Source organism: Gopherus flavomarginatus, chromosome 4 (assembly GCF_025201925.1).
Source record: "Gopherus flavomarginatus isolate rGopFla2 chromosome 4, rGopFla2.mat.asm, whole genome shotgun sequence".
Classification (NCBI taxonomy): domain Eukaryota; kingdom Metazoa; phylum Chordata; order Testudines; family Testudinidae; genus Gopherus; species Gopherus flavomarginatus.
The window spans coordinates 161,300,424-161,319,015 of NC_066620.1; the positions used below are offsets into that span (position 1 = coordinate 161,300,424).

General features: G+C 45.4%; 1 protein-coding gene across 4 annotated transcripts in view; it reads right to left on the bottom strand.

The window, feature by feature from the left end:
* Window positions 1-18,592, bottom strand: part of SMAP1 (small ArfGAP 1) — a 226,501-nt gene that overhangs the window by 151,771 nt on the left and 56,138 nt on the right. For 3 of the 4 annotated variants that reach the window (XM_050950828.1, XM_050950831.1, XM_050950829.1), the window contains exon 5: window positions 7,605-7,682. The exons of the other annotated variant lie outside the window; for it this stretch is intronic. In XM_050950828.1, the coding sequence (XP_050806785.1) occupies window positions 7,605-7,682 (78 nt within the window). The remainder of the gene's footprint in view (window positions 1-7,604; window positions 7,683-18,592) is intronic. 4 annotated transcript variants of the gene reach the window in all.

The window sequence follows — 18,592 nt, forward strand, 5'->3', positions numbered from 1 at the left end:
GATATATGTAAAGGTGTATGTGTTGTATTAATCTGTTTATTTTCAAGTTCTAGAAGGAAATCGCCGCCAGTGAGCTTCCCCACTGTCTGCCAATTTGGGGGGCGTGTCATAAACAGATAGCTAAGGGTTAATGTCTCTTTCACCTGAAGCACCTGACCAGAGGACCAATCAGGAAACCGGATTTTTTCAACTTTGGGTGGAGGGAACTGAGTGTTTTTTTTTTTTTGTTTCCTGGCTGCCTGCCTTCTCTGAGCTTTGGAGAAGTAGCTCTACTTTCTAGTCTTCTGTTTCTAAGTGTAAGGACAAAGAGATCAGATAGTAAGTTCTATGGTTTTTCTTTTCTTTGGTATTTGCATGAATATAAGTGCTGGAGTGCTTTGATTTGTATTCTTTTTGAATAAGGCTGTTTATTCAATATTCTTTAAGCAATTGACCGCTGTGTTGTATCATCTAATACAGAGAGAAACATTTGTACTTATTTTTCTTTCTTTTATATAAAGCTTTCTTTTAAGACCTGTTGGAGTTTTTCTTTACTTCAGGGAAATTGAGTCTGTACTCACCAGGGAATTGGTGGGAGGAAGAAATCGGGGAAATCTGTGTGTTGGAGTGCTAGCCTGATGTTGCATTCCCTCTGGGGGAATAGGAAAGTACTTTTTGTTTCCAGGATTGGGAACAGAGAGGGGGAGTCTCTCTGTGTAGTTTCACAGAGCTTGGGTCTGTGTATCTCTCCAGGAGCACCTGGAGGGGGGGAAGGGAAAAAGGATTATTTCCCTTTGTTGTGAGGGACTCAAGGGGATTTGGGTCTTGGGTCCCCAGGGAAGGGTTTTTCAGGGGGACCAGAGTGCCCCAAAACACTCTAATTTTTTGGGTGGTGGCAGCAGGTACCAGGTCCAAGCTGGTAACTAAGCTTGGAGGTTTTCATGCTAACCCCCATATTTTGGACGCTAAGGTCCAAATCTGGGACTAAGGTTATTACAGACTTACCGGTCTGTAATTGCCAGGATGACCTCTAGAGCCCTAAATATTAGCATTACATTAGCTATCTTCCAGTCAGTGGGTACAGAAGTTGATTTAAAGGACAGGTTACAAACCATAGTTAATAGTTTCGTAACTTCACATTTGAGTTCTTTCAGAACTCGGGTGAATGTCATCTGATCTCGGTGACTTGCTAAGTTTCTCAATTAATTCCCAAACCTCCTCTAGTGATACTTCAATCTGTGACAATTCCTCAGATTTGTCACCTACAAAAGCCGGCTCAGGTTTGGGAATCTCGCTAACATCCTCAGCCATGAAGACTGAAGCAAAGAATTCATTAAGTTTTCCGCAATGACTTTACCGTCTTTAAGTGCTCCTTTTCTATCTCGATCATCCAGGGGCCCCACTGGTTGTTTAGCAGGCTTCCTGCTTCTAATGTACGTAAAAAATATTTTGTTATTCCCTTTTGAGTTTTTGCCTGGCTGTTCTTCAAACTCCTTTTTGGCTTTTCTTATTGCATTTTTACACTTAATTTGGCAGTGTTTATGCTCCTTTCTATCTACCTCACTAGGATTTGACTTCTACTTTTTAAAAAGATGCCTTTTATCTCTCACTGCTTCTTTTACATGGTTGTTAAGCCGAAGTGGCTCTTTCAGTTCTTTTACTGTGTTTTTTAATTTGGGGTATATATTTAAGTTGAGCCTCTATTATAGGGTCTTTGAAAAGTGTCCATGCAGCTTGCAAAGATTTCACTCTAGTCACTGTACCTTTTAATTTCTGTTTAACTAACCTCCTCATTTTTGCATAGTTCCCCTTTCTGAAATTAAATGTCAAAGTATTGGACTGTTGAGGTGTTCTTCCCACCACAGGAATATTAAATGTTATTATATTATGGTCACTATTTCCACGCGGTCCTGTTATAGTTCCTTCTTGGACCAGATCCTGCGCTTCTCTCAGGACTAAATCAAGAGTTGCCTCTCCCCTTGTGCATTCCTGTACCAGCTGCTTCAATAAGCAGTCATTGAAAGAATCAAGAAATTCTGTCTCTGTATTTCGTTTGATTCGAATAAAAATACTGTAATGATAATAATAGTGTGTAATAAGTACGTCATAAAAACAAATTTTATATTTCCAAGGTCACTGCTTTTATAATTTACACTCAGGTAAAGGAGAAAATCCCTAGAAATATTCATTTTTAGGAGGGGGTTCGCAAGACTGAACATTTTAGTGAAAAGGGTTCTCAGGCTGTTAAAGTTTGGGAACCACTGGTCTAGATCCATCCTCTTTGGAACTCCCTTTCAGGTAGTTGAAAGCAGCTCTCAAACCCCCCCTCATATTTCTCTTCTGCAGACTAAATAATCCTGTTTCCCTCAGCCTCTCCTCACAAATCATGTGCTTCAGGCCCCTACTCATTTTTGTTGCCCTCCGCTGGACTCTCTGCAATTTTTCCACATTCTTGCAGTGTAGGGCCCAAAACTGGACACAGTACTCCAGATGAGGCCTCATCAATGCCCAAGAGAGGGAAATGATCACTGCCAGCAGATCGAAGGACCATGCCCTTACTTATACAGCCCAAAATGCCATTAGCCTTCTTGGCAACAAGGGCACACTGTTGACTCATATCCAGTTTCTCGTTCACTGTAACCCCTAGGTCCTTTTTTGTAGAACTGCTGCCTAGTCACTCAGTCCCTAGTCTGAAGCAGTGCATGGGATTCTTCCGCCCTAAGTGCAGTACTCTGCACTTGTCCTTGTTGAACCTCATCAGATTTCTTTTGGCCCAATCCTCTAATTCGTCTAGGTCACTCTGTATGCTATCCCTACCCTCCAGCATATCTACCACTCTTCCCAATTTAGTGTCATCTGCAAACTTGCTGAGGCTGCAGTCCACACCATCCTCCAGATCATTAATGAAGATATTGAACAAAACCTGCTGCAGGATTGACCCTTGAGGCACTCCGCTTGATACCGGCTGCCAACTAGACATGGAGCCATTGATCACTACCCACTGAGCCAGAAGATCTAGCCAGCTTTCTATCCACCTTACAGCCCATTCATCCAACCTATACTATAACTTGCCAGCAAGAATACTGTGGGAAACTGTATCAAAAGCTTTGCTAAAGTCAAGAAATAAAACGTCCACTGCTTTCCCCTCATCCACAGACCCAGTTATCTCATCATAGAAGGCAATTAGGTTAGTCAGGCATGGTTTGCCTTTGGTGAATCCCTGCTGACTGTTCCTGATCACTTTCCTCTCCTCTAAGAGGATCAAAATTGATTCCTTGAGGACCTGCTCCATGATTTTTCTAGGGACTGAGGTGAGGCTGACTAGATCCTCCTCCTCCCCTTTTTTAAAGATGGGCACTACATTAGCCTTTTCCCAGTCACCTGGGACCTCCCCCAATCATCATGAGTTTTCAAAGATAATAGCCAATGGCTCTGCAATCACATCTGCTAACTCAGGGGTGGGCAAACTTTTGGGCCTGGGGGCCACATCTGAGTATGGAAATTGTATGGTGGGCCATGAATGCTCATGAAATTGGGGGTTGTGATGTGGGAGGGAGGGAGGGCTCCAGCTGGGGGTGCAGCCAGAAATGAGGAGTTCAGGTAGCAGGAGGGGCCTCTGGGCTGGGACAGGGGGTTGGGGTGTGTGGGGAGTGTGGGAGCTCCAGTGGGGAGTGTGAGCTCCGGGGTGGAGCTGAGGTGTTTGTGGTGCAGGAGGGTGCTCTGTGTTGGGACCAAGGGGTTCAGAGGGTGGGAGGGGGATCAGGGGTGCTTACCTCAAGCAGCTCCCAGAAGCAGCGGCATGTCCCCCCCCCCCGGCCCCTACATGGAGGTGTTTCCCCCCCCCCGGCCCCTACATGTCCAGGTGGCTCTGCGCACTGCCCAATCTGCAGGCACTGCCCCTGCAGCTCCCATTGGCCCTGGGGCAAGGGCAACATGTGGAGCCCCCTGGCTGTCCCTACATGTAGGAGCCAGAGCGGGAACATGCCTCTGCTTCCAGAGGATATGCAGAGCCACGACACATGTAGAGCGGGGCAAGCCCCAGACCCTGCCCCCCAGCAGGAGCTCATGGGCTAGATTAAAATGTCTGAAGAGCTGGATGTAGTCCCCGGCCATAGTTTGCCCACTCCTGCGCTAATTCCTTTAGTATCCTTGGATGCAGTGCATCCGGCCCCACGGACTTGTGCTCGTCTAGCTTTTCTAAATAGTCCTGAACCAATTCTTTCTCCACAGAGGGCTGGTCACCTCCTCCTCTTGCCCAGTGCAGTAGTCTGGGAGCTGACCTTGCTCGTGAAGATAGAGGCAAAAAAAGCACTGAGTACATTAGCTTTTTTCACACCCTCTATCACTAGGTTGCCTCCCTCATTCAGTAAGGGACCCACACTTCCCTTGTCTTTCTTCTTGTTGCTAATATACCTGAAGAAACCCTTCTTGTTACTCTTAACATCTCTTGCTAGCTGCAATTCCAAGTGTGATTTGGCCTTCCTGATTTCACTCCTGCATGCCTGAGCAATATATTTTTATACTCCTCCATGGTCATTTGTCCAATCTTCCACCTCTTGCAAGCATCTTTTGTGTTTAAGATCAGCAAGGATTTCACTGTTAAACCAAGCCATATTTACTATTCTTTCTACACATCGGGATGGTTTGTTCCTGCAACCTCAATAAGGATTCTTTAAAATACAGCCAGCTCTCCTGGACTCCTTTCAACCTCATGTTATTCTCCCAGCGGATCCTGCCCATCAGTTTCCTGAGGGAATCAAAGTCTGCTTTTCTGAAGTCCAGGATCCATATTCTGCTGCTCTCCTTTCTTCCTTGTGTCAGGAACCAGAACTCGACCATCTCATGGTTACTGCCTCCCAGGTTCCCATCCACTTTTGCTTCCCCTACTAATTCTTCCCTGTTTGTGAGCAACAGGTCAAGAAGAGCTCTGCCCCTAGTTGGGTCCGCCAGCACTTGCACCAGGAAATTGTCCCCTAGACTTTCCAAAAACTTCCTGGATTGTCTGTGCACCACTGTATTGCTCTCCCAACAGATATCGGTGACTGAAGTATCCCATGAGAACCAGGGCCTGTGATTAAATAACTTCTGTCAGTTGCCAGAAAAAAGCCTCGTCCACCTCATCCCCCTGGTCTGGTGGTCTATAGCAGACTCCCACCACAACACCACCCTTGGTCACACTTCTAAACTTAATCCAGAGGCGAATTTATGGTGTGACTCGGTCACCACTTGTAATGATAGTTTTAATGCATCTGCCACTCTTTGAGCTAGCTCCTGGAAAAGGCATCTGCCAATGACGGAAGAGGTGGAAGCACTCTCATCTGTTGATCAAGATGAGAAGATGGTCTGGAGGGTAATCTCCTCCTCTTGCTCTTCTCTTAAGTGTTCTGGAGGCTCGGACATCCTCAATACAGCAGCCAAAGGAGGGTGTCTCATCAGGCCCTAATAGGTCAAGCTAGAATCATGGTAGGCACAGTGTTTATGTGCCTGCCAAAGGTCCCAGTAAGGCCATTGAGAGGGCCCAGGAGGTTGGTACCACCACCAAAACGTTCCTACCAAGAAGGCATGGTGTCAGAGGAGCAGTACGGCTGAGGCACATTTTGGAAATGGGTACCTTAGTCTCCTGTCATTCCTCTCATTCATCCTATGTCCTCTTGCTCACTGACTCATCACTCAAAAATGGAGGGGCATGGCATGATGTCACCGAGTCTGGAACTCTGGGTGGATTCACTACCAGGTAGAGGTGAGTCCAGTGCATCAGACGCCAAAAGGTCTGTCACATACCAGAAGTCCAGCAATGCCACAGTTGTCTGTTCTGGTAGCGGCTGGGAATGCTGAGACATCTGCACCAAAGGAGTTGGCAGTGCTGTACTTACTGTGCAGTGTGCCAGTGCCTGGCGTGCCAAGACGGTACCACTGTCAATGCCTGCACCGAAGGAGCCTTCCCCATGGTGGATTCTCTAGTTTTCTCAAGCCTACTCAGAACCCATGAATCTTTGCCTGTGCCCATTGGGTCCTTAGGCAGCCCAACATATTCTATCTGGTCGGTACCATGTGAGCTCTGGATACCAGATTTAGACAGCTTCGTTGCCATCGATACCGATGATTCTGAGTGAACCGGAGATCCTTTTTGGTTCGATGGGGGGGGGGGGGAGGATTCACAGCCCTTTTCTTAGAAGCCTTTGAGACTGGCTCATGGATGACTTCTGAGGCTCTTCTCCCTTTGATGTAGAGGGTTGTGGTGACAAGTCCCACCGCCCGGAGTCTTGGAGTGGCTCTGAGGGCAGTTGTAGGACTGTTTCCATTAGGAGAAGCCTGAGTCTCAGTTCTCTCTTTTTCTGGATCTGGGTTTCAATTGTTGGCATCAAGCACACTTGTGTGGGATGTGGTTCTCTCCCAGGCAGCAAATGCACTGAGAATGTCCGTCAGTCACTGGGATAGATGCTTTACAACTGAGACACTTGTTGAAACCCAGTGAACTGGGCATATCCTGTCTGGGAGGGGGCTGGAAGGAGAGAGTTTGTTTTACTTCAAAGTTTAAAGTAAAGTGTTGTTTTTTAGGTAGGGGGGAGAAATAAAAGATAAAGGAGTGAAAAAGAAACGTTCTAAAAGATTAGAAAAACAATTAGCAATTTATAGAAGGTAAGACCCGCTAACAGACAGCTAAAGCTCAGTCTCCAGCCACGGGCGCTGAGAAGGAACTGAGAAGGGTTCACCCACACAACGCCAGTTAGCCTCATGGCGGGGGGGTGGGGGTGGGGGGAAGAGCGCAGTCACAGGCTGAATGGACACTGCCACCAAAATTCTCCAATCAGCAGCACAGGGATGCAGACACCTTCAATGGAGCACCCATACGGACACTACTCAAAAGAAGAATATAGGTTCTACCACAACAGTCTCATGCATGAGTGTTGATACCTTACATACCACCTATATTTGTGTATAGTGTCAGAGTGTTCTAAATGTTGAACAATGTTTTAGGAGTTTATGATTTTTTTTCAGTGTCTGAACACTGCCCATAACTAGAAGAAAATTCAAAAGAATGACAAAATTTTCATTAGTGAAAATTCCACCAAATGGGTCTGTATTTCAAGACTAATTCCCTTGAAATTAGTTTAAAAAGGTGTTAGACCTGCTAGATGGCTTAGCTGGAGTAGCAGTGCCCTTTCAGAGGAGATTTCTAAAGCAATCTTAGAAATCTTGTTTTACTAAAGGGCAGAGGCTTGTCGGCTTATGAAAGCAATGCTCTACAAGAAAGGAATAACAAAACAAACTCATGCGTCTTTGCTAGTGGTGTGAATGAATCTTTACATGGCTTTGCAGGACAACACAGTAAGAGTTTGAACACACTAATAATAATAATCCAAAATAAGTGTATATATACATATAGGTGAAAAATCATATAGCTAGAGACACTAGCTCTTTTCACTTCTGTGATCCGGGAAAAAGCGTGTTAAAACAAGCCGCAGGCTTTTCTAATGTCTGAGTTCCTTTTAACAAAGACAAGGAAATACTCTGCAAAATCCCAGGGAAGCTACTCTACATTATGGATGAAATCAAATGTACAAATCTGTGCACTGTATTATAATATGTAGGCTGACAAAAAAATTACACTAGGAAAGAGATACCTCCAATTTGCTCTTCTCGGCAGCAGCTTGCAGAGAAGGAGAAGGTGCCAAAGGCTGAACAGCATCAGAGGAGGACATCTGTACAAAGCAGATGAAAGGGATGAGAAAGGAACCATGGCAGATTATCAGAATTAACAGACTATAGAAAGAGCAAAGGAATGTATGATTTCATTTTTTTCCCCCTAAGATACAGAAGCACTTTGGGGAGGAAAAAAAAATCATACAATATAGAAAAACAAAGCAGGCAAGACAAAGCATTTGCATTTCGGTCTTTTGAATTTTACTAATGCTATTTCTAAAGGAAGAGAGGTTTGTCAGGTAACAGTGAATGATTTAAAATGAAATACACTAGAATATAAAATAAGAAAATGAACCTGGATAAGATCACAGAAAAATAATTAGGTTTCATCCACTGTTCAATTTTATCCAGTGTGACTGTTGAAATATTAATGTCCTGAAGCATGAAGACATGCTGTCCCATGGGGGAGAAGGGAGGGGAGTGCTTTTGTTCTTGTTCACTGTAACAGAATATCTATTTAAAGAATACAGCAAAATAACCCTGAAAGTTACACATTTAATTAAAGTTCTAATGAACTGCTCTCTATTTAAGAACATGCTAAACAGAAAAAGCTGTCAGTTTCTACAAAGCAGCATTCTAGCCGTCGGCTCCCAGACCTGTTACGAAGCAATTTATATATATTCCTTTCTAAACACTAGTGTGCACGACCACTATTACCAGCAATGTACTTCCAGAATTACCAAAGATATTATGAGATTGTTATATATGCCACAGAGGCAATTTACACATGAAAATGGGATTTGTCTAAAAGCATTTTCATACATCTTCCTAACCCATTTCTGTGTGTGTACTTGATCACTTTAATAGAAGCATTATCCTTCTATTCCCGTTACAGAAAAATGCAACTGAAATATGTTTACTAAATTTGCAGTAAATCTTCAGAGCTATAAAACTGACAACTTTGTATTTCCCTATATCATCATTAGTACCCACAAGGAAAATTTAAAAATAAATGGAACTATTACAGCACAGGTCTTTACGTATTGTCAAAAAAACTGATCATTTAGATATGCAGTGTTGTTGATCCCAGATAACAGAGAGAAAAGGTGGATGAGGTAATATCTTTTTCTGAACCAACTTCTGTTGATGAGAGAGACAAGCTTCTGAGCTTACACAGAGCTCTTCTTCAGGCATGGAAAACGTATTTTCCCACAGCTGAAGAGCTCTGTGTAAGCTCAGAAGCTTGTCTCCTTCACCAACAGAAGTCAGTCCAATAAAAGTTATTACCGCACCCACCTTGTGTTTCTAATATTTACATGGCATTCTTACCCTTTTTTTGGCACTTAATCTTTGACACAGCTTCTTACAATCTAGCTGAAAACTACAGAGAAACTCCTTCTTACATCTTTAGCGTTGCATGTTTGTTATAGAAGATTCCATGAGTATTATAGTTCATTTATGTATGTTTTGAACATAAATATTCACTATCGGTATATATAAAGGCCCTGAAAACGTGCTTTTGCTCTGAAGGTTGACGCATGAAAAGGGGTTTTGCTTTTTAATATAGTGTGTTCAGTAGTTTCAAGACGAAATTTCAAGATGAAATTTCACTCTGGGTTAAAACTTGTAGAAGTAAAACTTTTATACAAAAAAGTGACTTGGTCAGTATTTTTCTGCTTTTACGTTTTATAGAATCTACCAGTGTTACAGTAAGAGCTACTGAGACTCTCTCCATAAAAATGCAGCAAATTTAATCTTATGCTTACAACTTTGTTGCTATGGAAACAGTGATATCATATCCAGCATTTTGGAATTTACCACATTAATTTCTAAAACGAAGAGAGGGGGATTATTCAAATTATAGCCTTATCTGAACATTGGTAAAAGATTTGGTAATTAAACATAGTAAGCTACAAACTATTTAAAACACAGATAGTCAAGTCTTTAGTCCGATGTATAAGTCTTCCTATAATAATTTAAAATCTCATTTCAGCTGTGCTTTCTGGTTCCTGGACACAAATTTTTTCAATTCCCTCACACATCTGTCAGATACAGAATGTGGGTTAGGGGTTTTTTGTGTTTGTTTTTTTTAATTGCAAAATAGGAGTTTTCTACATCTGAAAGTCTATTAAGCAAATGACAATGGCTATTGGCCAGGCAATATCACACATTCAAATGATGCAACAGAGACCAATGACTTTTTGAGGCCATATAATCTATACAATAAACATATATCGCAGCATTAGCCCACTTGCTTCACACGTTTGTTTCCTCATTTGCATACCGTCTGTCAAAACAAAGACATCAGAAAGTCAACAAAAGTTGTCCATTATGACCGTGTTCCTTCATTCTTTGGTAAGATTCTAGGCTGTCTGACACTACATTAGCTGTATCCAAGCAGGAGAGGAATGCCCAACATATTTTAAATCCCAGGTAAAGCTAGACACGTATGGTATGTACTTGTGACCCTGTAAGATGCAAAAAAGGCCAATGTATAGATCCTAGGTCCACTCTTAGTGAAGCTGATTTCATAACACAAAGCCCCACCGGTGCACGAAATGCCTAGAGTATAGTCCTGTCCATCTTTCAGTGCTAACATCTCGGTGACCAACACACTTCCTAAAAATGGAAGTTTAAGATGTGTTATTGCAAATGACAGTTTAAAATTTATCATCTTTCAGTCTAGTTTCTATCTAGGGCCTGTCAGTCTAGCTCAGTGGTCACCAATCAGTCAATCGTGATCTCTGACGTAGTGTTGCTGCAGGTAAGGCAGACTGACTCCCTGCCTACTCCGGCCCCACACTGCTCCCAGAAGCGACCAGCGCAGCCCTGCAGCACAGGAGTCTTACTCTGTGCGCTGCTCCTGCCTGCAAGCACAGCCCCTGCATCTCCCATTGGCTGGGAGAGCTGCAGGGACAGTGCTTGCAGAGAGGGCGCAGTGCCACGTGCCCCCCCACCCAGGGCCACATTATCTCCTTCCAGGAGCAGTATGGGAGTGGGGTAGGCAGGGAGCCTGCCTTAGCCTCGCTGAGCCTGCCACCAACCAGGAACCACTGGAGGCAAGTGCCGCCTGGAGGCTGCACCCCAACCCCACCCGAGCCCCCCCCTGGAACCAGCACCCAAAACCATCTCCTGCACCACAGCCCCCTTCCCAGAGCCAGCACCCCAAAACTCTGCCCAGAGCCTGCACTCAAAACACTTTGCCCCAGCCCCCTGCCCCAGGCTCAGCCCAGAGCCTGCAACCCCTCCCAAACGCCAACCCCTAGCCCAGCCTGGTGAAAGTGAGTGAGGGTGGGAGAGAGCAAGCAATAGGGGTCAGGCATGAGCAGGGCAGGGCTTTGGGGGAGGGGTGGGGTAGGATCCTGGGTTGCCCTTAGATTTAAAAAGTGATATTGGGCATAAAAAGGTTGAAGACCACTGGTCTAGCTGACCAACTTAACATAAAGAACTCTTATTACAGAGAATTAGCATGCTGGAATAACACTAAATAGTCCCAGATTCAACCCAGCCACAGAAATTCTCAATAGGAAGGCAGTCTCCATGGCATTCCTGGTCCTTTCCCTCACCTACTACTTCCTACTCTCCTGTGCCCAGAGCACTCTGGACTTGGGAACCCTCTTGCATCCGGAGAGCTCCAGGCCTTCTTAGCCCAGAGGCCAAACGTGCACATTTATTAATCCTGCTTTTAATTCACCTGTTGATCTTGACTGGCTTGTGACTAGGCAGCAATCCCTAGCTGTGGATTCATAGAATATCAGGGTTGGAAGGGACCTCAGGAGGTCATCTAGTCTAACCCCCTGCTCAAAGCAGGACCAATCCCCAGACAGATTTTTTTACCCCAGTTCCCTAAATGGCCCCCTCAAGGATTGAATTTACAACCCTGGGTTTAGCAGGCCAATGCTTAAACCACTGAGCTATCCCTACCCCCGAACTATGCTTCAGTGGTTTCAAGCTTATTCACAGAAGGAAATCTCTCAAAAGGTGGACTGAGGCAGCGGGCTGTCACCACATCTTCCTTGTAAGGTACTGTTGGGTTTTCATTCACTACCATTATTATTCAATATATATTTGAAGTCTTCAGGGAATATTCCTAAGTCATGATCTGAGATACCCTCAGTATGCTCAGCTCTTTGAGGACTGGCAAACTAATACTTCGATATTATGGTGATAGGAGCTTTGGAAACAATAGCCAGACACAGCCTTGTTTGGCAAGGGTTGAGTGATTTATGTTTAGACCAGATGAGACAGTGATACCAGCATGTGGGTAGATATGACTATTCTGAGAAATTTGTGGATGACTAATTATATTGTCACAGAATCCATGAAGCACATGTTGGCCATCAGTATCTAAAATAACTGATGCTTTCTTAAATTTTTAAAAATTACAAAGCTAATTAAGTACTTCTTCCTACCTTTCTTAAAAGGTAATTGGGATCAATTGGATCCTCTCTCATCTGTCTTCAAATTTTATCAGGATTACATCAAGGAGGGGCCTTCAGTTTGGGAGCTATTTATAGATCTCCCTGTTCATATGTCAGACTATGTCTGTAAGATTTCGACTGTACATGTTTTCAAGGATTTGTGAATGGTCTACTAGAACCAGTTCACTTTCAGCAATTCAAGCGTCCTTCTCCCAAGCCCATTAACTCTTCCTTTTCGATCTCTGTTTGCAAGATTTGTTGTTCTTACTGGACCCTACTGGTGTATTTCAATGTATCAGATGCTCTGCACAGGATATTGTAGTAAGGAATTTAAAAAAAATTACCCAAAACATTTTTGCATCTGAAGAAAATTCCATGAAATTAAAGTTTTACTCTCATCATCTACCCTTATAACAAAGATTTCTTGGTCTACTAAAAAATCCAAATGAAAAGGAATAAGAGTGAATGTAGTAGAGCACTGTATTTCAGTTTCTTTCTTTGTGACTGTTTTCATTTCTCTCTCTAGCTAGAAATACAAACTAATAACCAGAACAAACTGATTGCTTTGAATTGAAACTACAGTACTGCACACTTGTTCTACCATCCAATTACAAATTAAACAGATTTACCTCTCAGGTGAAAAGAGTATAATAAAACTTAGAGTACCTATCCTCCTTTTACAGTTTTGCAAAGATCTCTGCAATACACCTTGAGCTTAATTTTAGTTCAAATAAAATAAGCTGGAATTTTAAAATTTCATTATGGAAGTGAAAGATTTTATTAAAATAAAAAAGGATTAGAAGGATAAAGATTTGTACAGTATTTTGTAGGATTCTGCTTGAGTTTCATACTGACATTGTACTGACCTAATCTAGTGATGATCCTGGGTGGAATAAATGAGGGCAATATATAGCCATACAAATGGCTATTTCTAAACAAACAGATATAAACACAGGCATATAAAGGAACTACGGCAACAGCTTTAATTAGCTGTTCACAACTAGTTTCTTCTATTATTTTGAAAGCACATGCTGTATTTTGTTTTGATTTGTTACTCGGCAAAAATAATGCCAAGTAAGAACCCAGCAACATCAAAAGTATCACAACCTTTTATTTAATTCTTCTGATATCGAGTGTTAGCCAGGCAATTCATACACCAAGTAATCCATAAATTTAACTTTTAAACATTTATCAAACCATGGATGGACTTCATAAGACCACAGAACCACCCTACCAAAAATGCTTTAACCACCTAATGTGGAGTTAAGAGTTGAACCGAACAAGAGTGCCCTCTAGTGGCCATTTTACATATGCACAGTTAATTTACAGAGAAAAGATTCAGCACTGAACCTAGAAAATAAGTAAAATCTGTTAAATTTTAACTTGTTTCTAGTTAATTATTTTCTGCAATTAGACTTCTCCTTTGGCTGAATGATTAGTTCAGGCTTTTGAGATATTTAGTGATAAGAAAATTAAATGTGCCTTTGCACTACTAAAAATATTTTATTTGCTTGGCAGTAGTGGATAGAATCCCAATTAGCTCTCTATTGCACTAGGTGCCACACATCCACAACAGTAGACTCAAACTGCTTACAATCCTTAAAAAATGGTTATTCACCTTCTCGTAACTGTTCTTTGAGATGTGTTATGTCCATTCCAGTTAGGTGTGTGCGCACTGCATGCACAGTCGTTGGAAAGTGTTTCCCCTAGCAGCACCCATTGGGTCGGATGTTAAGCCCCCTGGAGTGACGCCTCCATGGCGGTGAATATATGACCCTGCTGACCCACCACAGCCTCAGTTCCTTCTTGCCGGCTACTCAGGCAGAGGGGAAGGCAGACAGGTCTGGAATGGACATGAGCAACACATCTCAAAGAACAGTTATGAAAAGGTGAGTAACGTTTTTCTTTCTGTGCTTGCTCATGTTGATTCCAGTTGGGTGACTCCCAAGCCCTAGCCCAGAGAAGGGGTGGAGTTATGGAATCACTGACTGGAGCACAGCTCTATCAAAAGCTGCACTGTCTCTGGAATGCTGGGTAATGGCGTAATGAGAGGTGAAAGTGTGAACCGAGGACCATGTCACTGCCCTGCAGATTTCCTGTATCAGGACCTGGGCCAGGAATGCCACTGAGGAGGCCTGTGCCCTTCTGGAATGTGCATTATTGCCAGAGCATGGACTTTAGCTAGATCATAGCACGTCTGGATGCAGGACGTGATCCACGACTAAATCCTGAGATGAGACCTGGAGCCATTTTATCTGATCTGCCACTGCCATGAACAGCTGGTTCAACTTATGAAACAGCTGTGTGTGCTTAATGTAAAAGGCTAGCACCCATCGAATGTATGGTGTGTGAAGCCTCTGTTCCTGGCTACTCGCATGAAGCTTAAGGTAAAAAGACAGGAAGAAAAGTGTCCTGGTTGGAGTGGAATTGGGACACTACCTTTGGAAGAAAGGCTGGTGAGGCATAAGGTGCACTTTGTCCATGAAGAAAACCACGAAAGGAGGATCGGAGTTGAGGGCCTTCAGCTCCAAAACCCTCCTTGCTGAAGTAATGGCGACTAGGAAGGCCACCTTTGTTATGCTTATAAGAAGCACACGGAATCTTTTTTGAGGGGATAAGGCAATACACCGCATGTCCCATAACAGATATAGGAGAGAACAAGTCACCAGTGGGGGTTCAAGTGGGGGCCCCCCCCATCAGTTTGGAAAAGACCAGGTTGAGGTCCCACACCAAGATCAGCTGTCTAACCTGCAAGTACAGCCACTCCAAGCCTTTGAGAAAAGAGCCACTTATGGAGTTGGCAAAGACGGAGCACACAGCCGCTCATGGATGAAATGCAGAGATAGCTGTCAAGTGTACCTTGATGGATAAGGCTGCCAGACCCTGTTTCAAATGCAGTAGATATTCCTGGTTAAGTGGTATGGGTGCCTGCATGGGGGGTGGGGTGTGTCTGAGCGTACTAGATTGTGAATCTTTCCCATTTGGCCAGGTAGGTGGCCCTCGTGGAGGGCTTCCTGCTACCAAGCAAGACCTCCCTAACCTGCTCGGAGCACATGAATTCCATGGGGTTTAGCCATGAAGCTTCCAAGCCACGAGGTGAAGGGACTGGAGGTCAGGCTGGTGAAGGCAACCATGATCCTGGGTAATCAGGTCTGGGACTAAGGGCAATGCGATTGGGGTGTCCACCAACAGCTCCAGGAGTGTGGTGTACCATTGGTGATGAGGCCATGCTGGTGCCACCGGTATGACCACCGCCTTGTCTCTGAGGACTTTGAGCAGGACCTTGTGCACAAATGGGGGAAATGCGTATAGCAGATGATCCACCCAGAGGAGGCCCAGGCTGTGATTCCAGAAAGCAGAATCACCGGCACTTCCTGTTGCTTCGCATGGCAAAGAGATCAATTCGGGGAGCTCTGGAAAATACTGTGTAGCACGTCCAGGCAGATGGACCCCTTGTGGAAGGATCTGCTGAGGTAGTCCAACACCTCTTTTTGGGAACCTCTGAGGTAAGATGCTTCTAGGGGAATGAAGTGGGCTACGTAGAACTCCCATAGCTGGAAGGCTTCCCAACATAGGGGAGAGGAACAGGCTCTACCCTGCTTATTTATGTAAAACATTGCAGTTGTACTGTTCATGACTCCCACACACTGTCCCTGCAGATGAGCTTGGAAAATCTGGCATGCTTGTTGGACTGTGCTCAGATCCTTGATGGTGATGTGGAACACGAGTTCATCTTGGGACCACAGGCCCTGTGTCTGAAGTTTCCCAGGTGCATGCCCCAACCCAGTGCTGACACATCCATTATCAGGGACAAAAAGGGCTAGGGGGTTGTGGAAGGGAACTCCCTTGCACACTGTCTGCGGGTTGAACCACCAGCGGAAGGACTCAAGGACCTGCATGGGGAGAGTGACCACTGAGTCCAGAGTGACTGACTTGGCTAGGCTGATGCAAGCCAAGCCTGGCGAGGTATGAGTCACACCCTGGAGTGCAGTACCACATAGGTGCAAGACGCTATGTGACCAAGTAGCCTCAGACAGCCTCTTGCTGTGGTGGTGGGGTACCATCTGAGGCCTTGTATGTATGTCTGTCTGTCTGCGATTGCTTGGAAGCGAGCCTCTGGCAGGAATGCCCTGGCCCAATTGAAGTCCAGCCTGTCAAAGGCAGAGCTCACGAAACAGCCCTGTACATCCACCTGGTCCCTGGAGCAGCCAGTCGTAGAGGTAAGGATGCACCTGTACCTGCCTCCGACAGAGGAAGGCAGCCACGACCAACATGCACTTGGTGAACATTTGGGAGGCCGTGGACAGGCCAAAGGGGAGGGTCGTAAACTGGTAAATGTCTGTGACAGACCACAAAGCTGGAGAAGCGTCCGTGGCTGTATCGATATGTGGAAGTGTGCATCCTTGATGTCAAGGGCGGCGTACCCATCTCCTGGATCCAGAGAAGAGATAACTGTGTTCGGGGAAACAATGAGTCCGGTGGCACCTTAAAGATTAAGGGATTTATTTGGACATAAGCTAAAGAAGTGAGGTTTTTTCACCCATGAAAGCTTATGCCCAAATAAATCTGTTTGTCTTTAAGGTGCCACCAGATTCCTTGTTGTTTTTGTGGATACAGACTAACACAGCTACCCCAATACTTGTGTTCAGGGAAACCATGTGAGAAACTTCAGCTTTTTCATGAAGTGATTAAGGCCTTGCAGATTGAGGATGGGTCTGAGACCACCCCACTTTGATTTGGGGATTAGGAAATAACAGGAGAAGAATCCCTTGCCCCTGAGGAACTTCTTCCACTGCTCCTGCAGCGAGGAGTGTTTGAACCTCCTGCATGAGGAGATCCTCTTCAAGGCTCTTCTCACGAGCGACGAGGAAAGGGATTGGCAGGGGGGAGAGAGCACAGAACTGGAGAGAATATCCCACTTCTACCCTGCGAAGGACTCAGTGGTCTGATATTATTTGTGACCAAGCACAGTCAAAGTGGGATAGATGGTTCAGGAAACAGTGATGACAATCTGGTCCATTGGCTGGTCCATCATCCCTGGGTGCACCTTCAAAAGGCTTGCTTAGAGCGCGAAGAAGCGGTCGCCTGGCCCTGGTTGGACAGAGGCTGGGAAGGCTTAAGCCTGCCATTCCTGTCACACTTCCTAGAGAAACTGTGCCTAGGACGTGGAGGATAGGGGCACTGTATGGGCTGTGGCTTAAAGTGCTTTCGCAGAGTGGCTGAGGTACGCACCCATAAAGATTCCAGGGCTGTGCTGAAATTGCTAAGGCTATGGAGCCTGAAGTCCATTTGCTATGCAAACAGGCCGGCCCCATCAAATGGCAGATCCTGCAGGGGATGCTGCACCTCAAGTGGAAGGCCCAAGGCCTGGAGCCATGAGCTTTGCCTCATGGCAATCTCAGAGGATAAGATGCGTGCCACCGAGTCTGCAGCATCCAGTGAGGCCTGTAAAGAGGTCTGTGCCACTGCCTTGTCCTCTTCAACGACTGTCCCAAACTCCTCCCTAGACTCCATGGGCACTAACCTGGAGTTTCAGGAATTGAAGTTGGTTGGCAATCCTGAATTGGAGGCTCCCCGTTGAGCAGAACTTTCGGTGGAAAAGGTCCAGCCTCTTGGAGTCCTTGAATTTGGGGGTAAGACCCTGCTGCCAGTCTCTCATGTTCGTTTACTATGGCAGCCACCAACGAGCAGGGCTGCAGGTATGTGTAAAGATATTTGTGCCCCTTACAGGGGACAAAAAGCTTCCTCTCGACTCCCTTTGCAGTGAAAGAAATGGAGGCAGGGGGTCTGCCCCATGTGTGTTGTCCTGTATAGTTTTGATGAGGGGCAAAGCCACCCTCGATGGACCTTCCAGGGCCAGGATGTCCACCACTGATTCCTCCAGCTCTACCACCTCCTCAGTCTGCAGGCCCACATTGCACACTGCCCTTCGTAGTAGGTCCTGGTGGGCACGACTATCTATAGGGGACGGTACCGAAGCAGCGGTCCCTGCAACTGCTTCATGTTGGAAGGATGATAATGCCAGCAGGGGTACAGGAGCCTCGTGGCTCTCTGGGTCCCTGGGGATATCCTGCACAGCCTCTTCATCCCTGACCACCCCAGGGTCCATGCTGGTGGTGGGAGCAGGCTCAGAGGGTGGCACAATGGACTGCACTGGCTTCACTTCAGAATCCCTAGCAGTGGGGCAATTCATCAATGCCACGGGTACCCGTGGCTCTGCCACCACCAAGTGGAAGTCTTGGAAGAGGTGCTCTCGACCTAGTGGTTTGCCCACAAGGTCCAGAATGGCCACTGCGCAGCCGCTTGCCATGGCCCTGCATCCACATCCAGACGCCTATGGTCCGATCTCTGTCGGCTACTCCTGGAGTACAGGGACTCCGCCTTCGAGTCTGAAGACAAAGACCTGGAATGCGAAGGCCAGAGTGGTGCTGATCAGAGCTGAGCTGGTGAGCAGTGCTGGGAAGCTGGGGAACAGTGCCACAACTGCGAGAGGTCGAGCGGTGCTGCGACGCACAGTGCCAGGAGTGGGACCTGTGCCTCACGAGGGA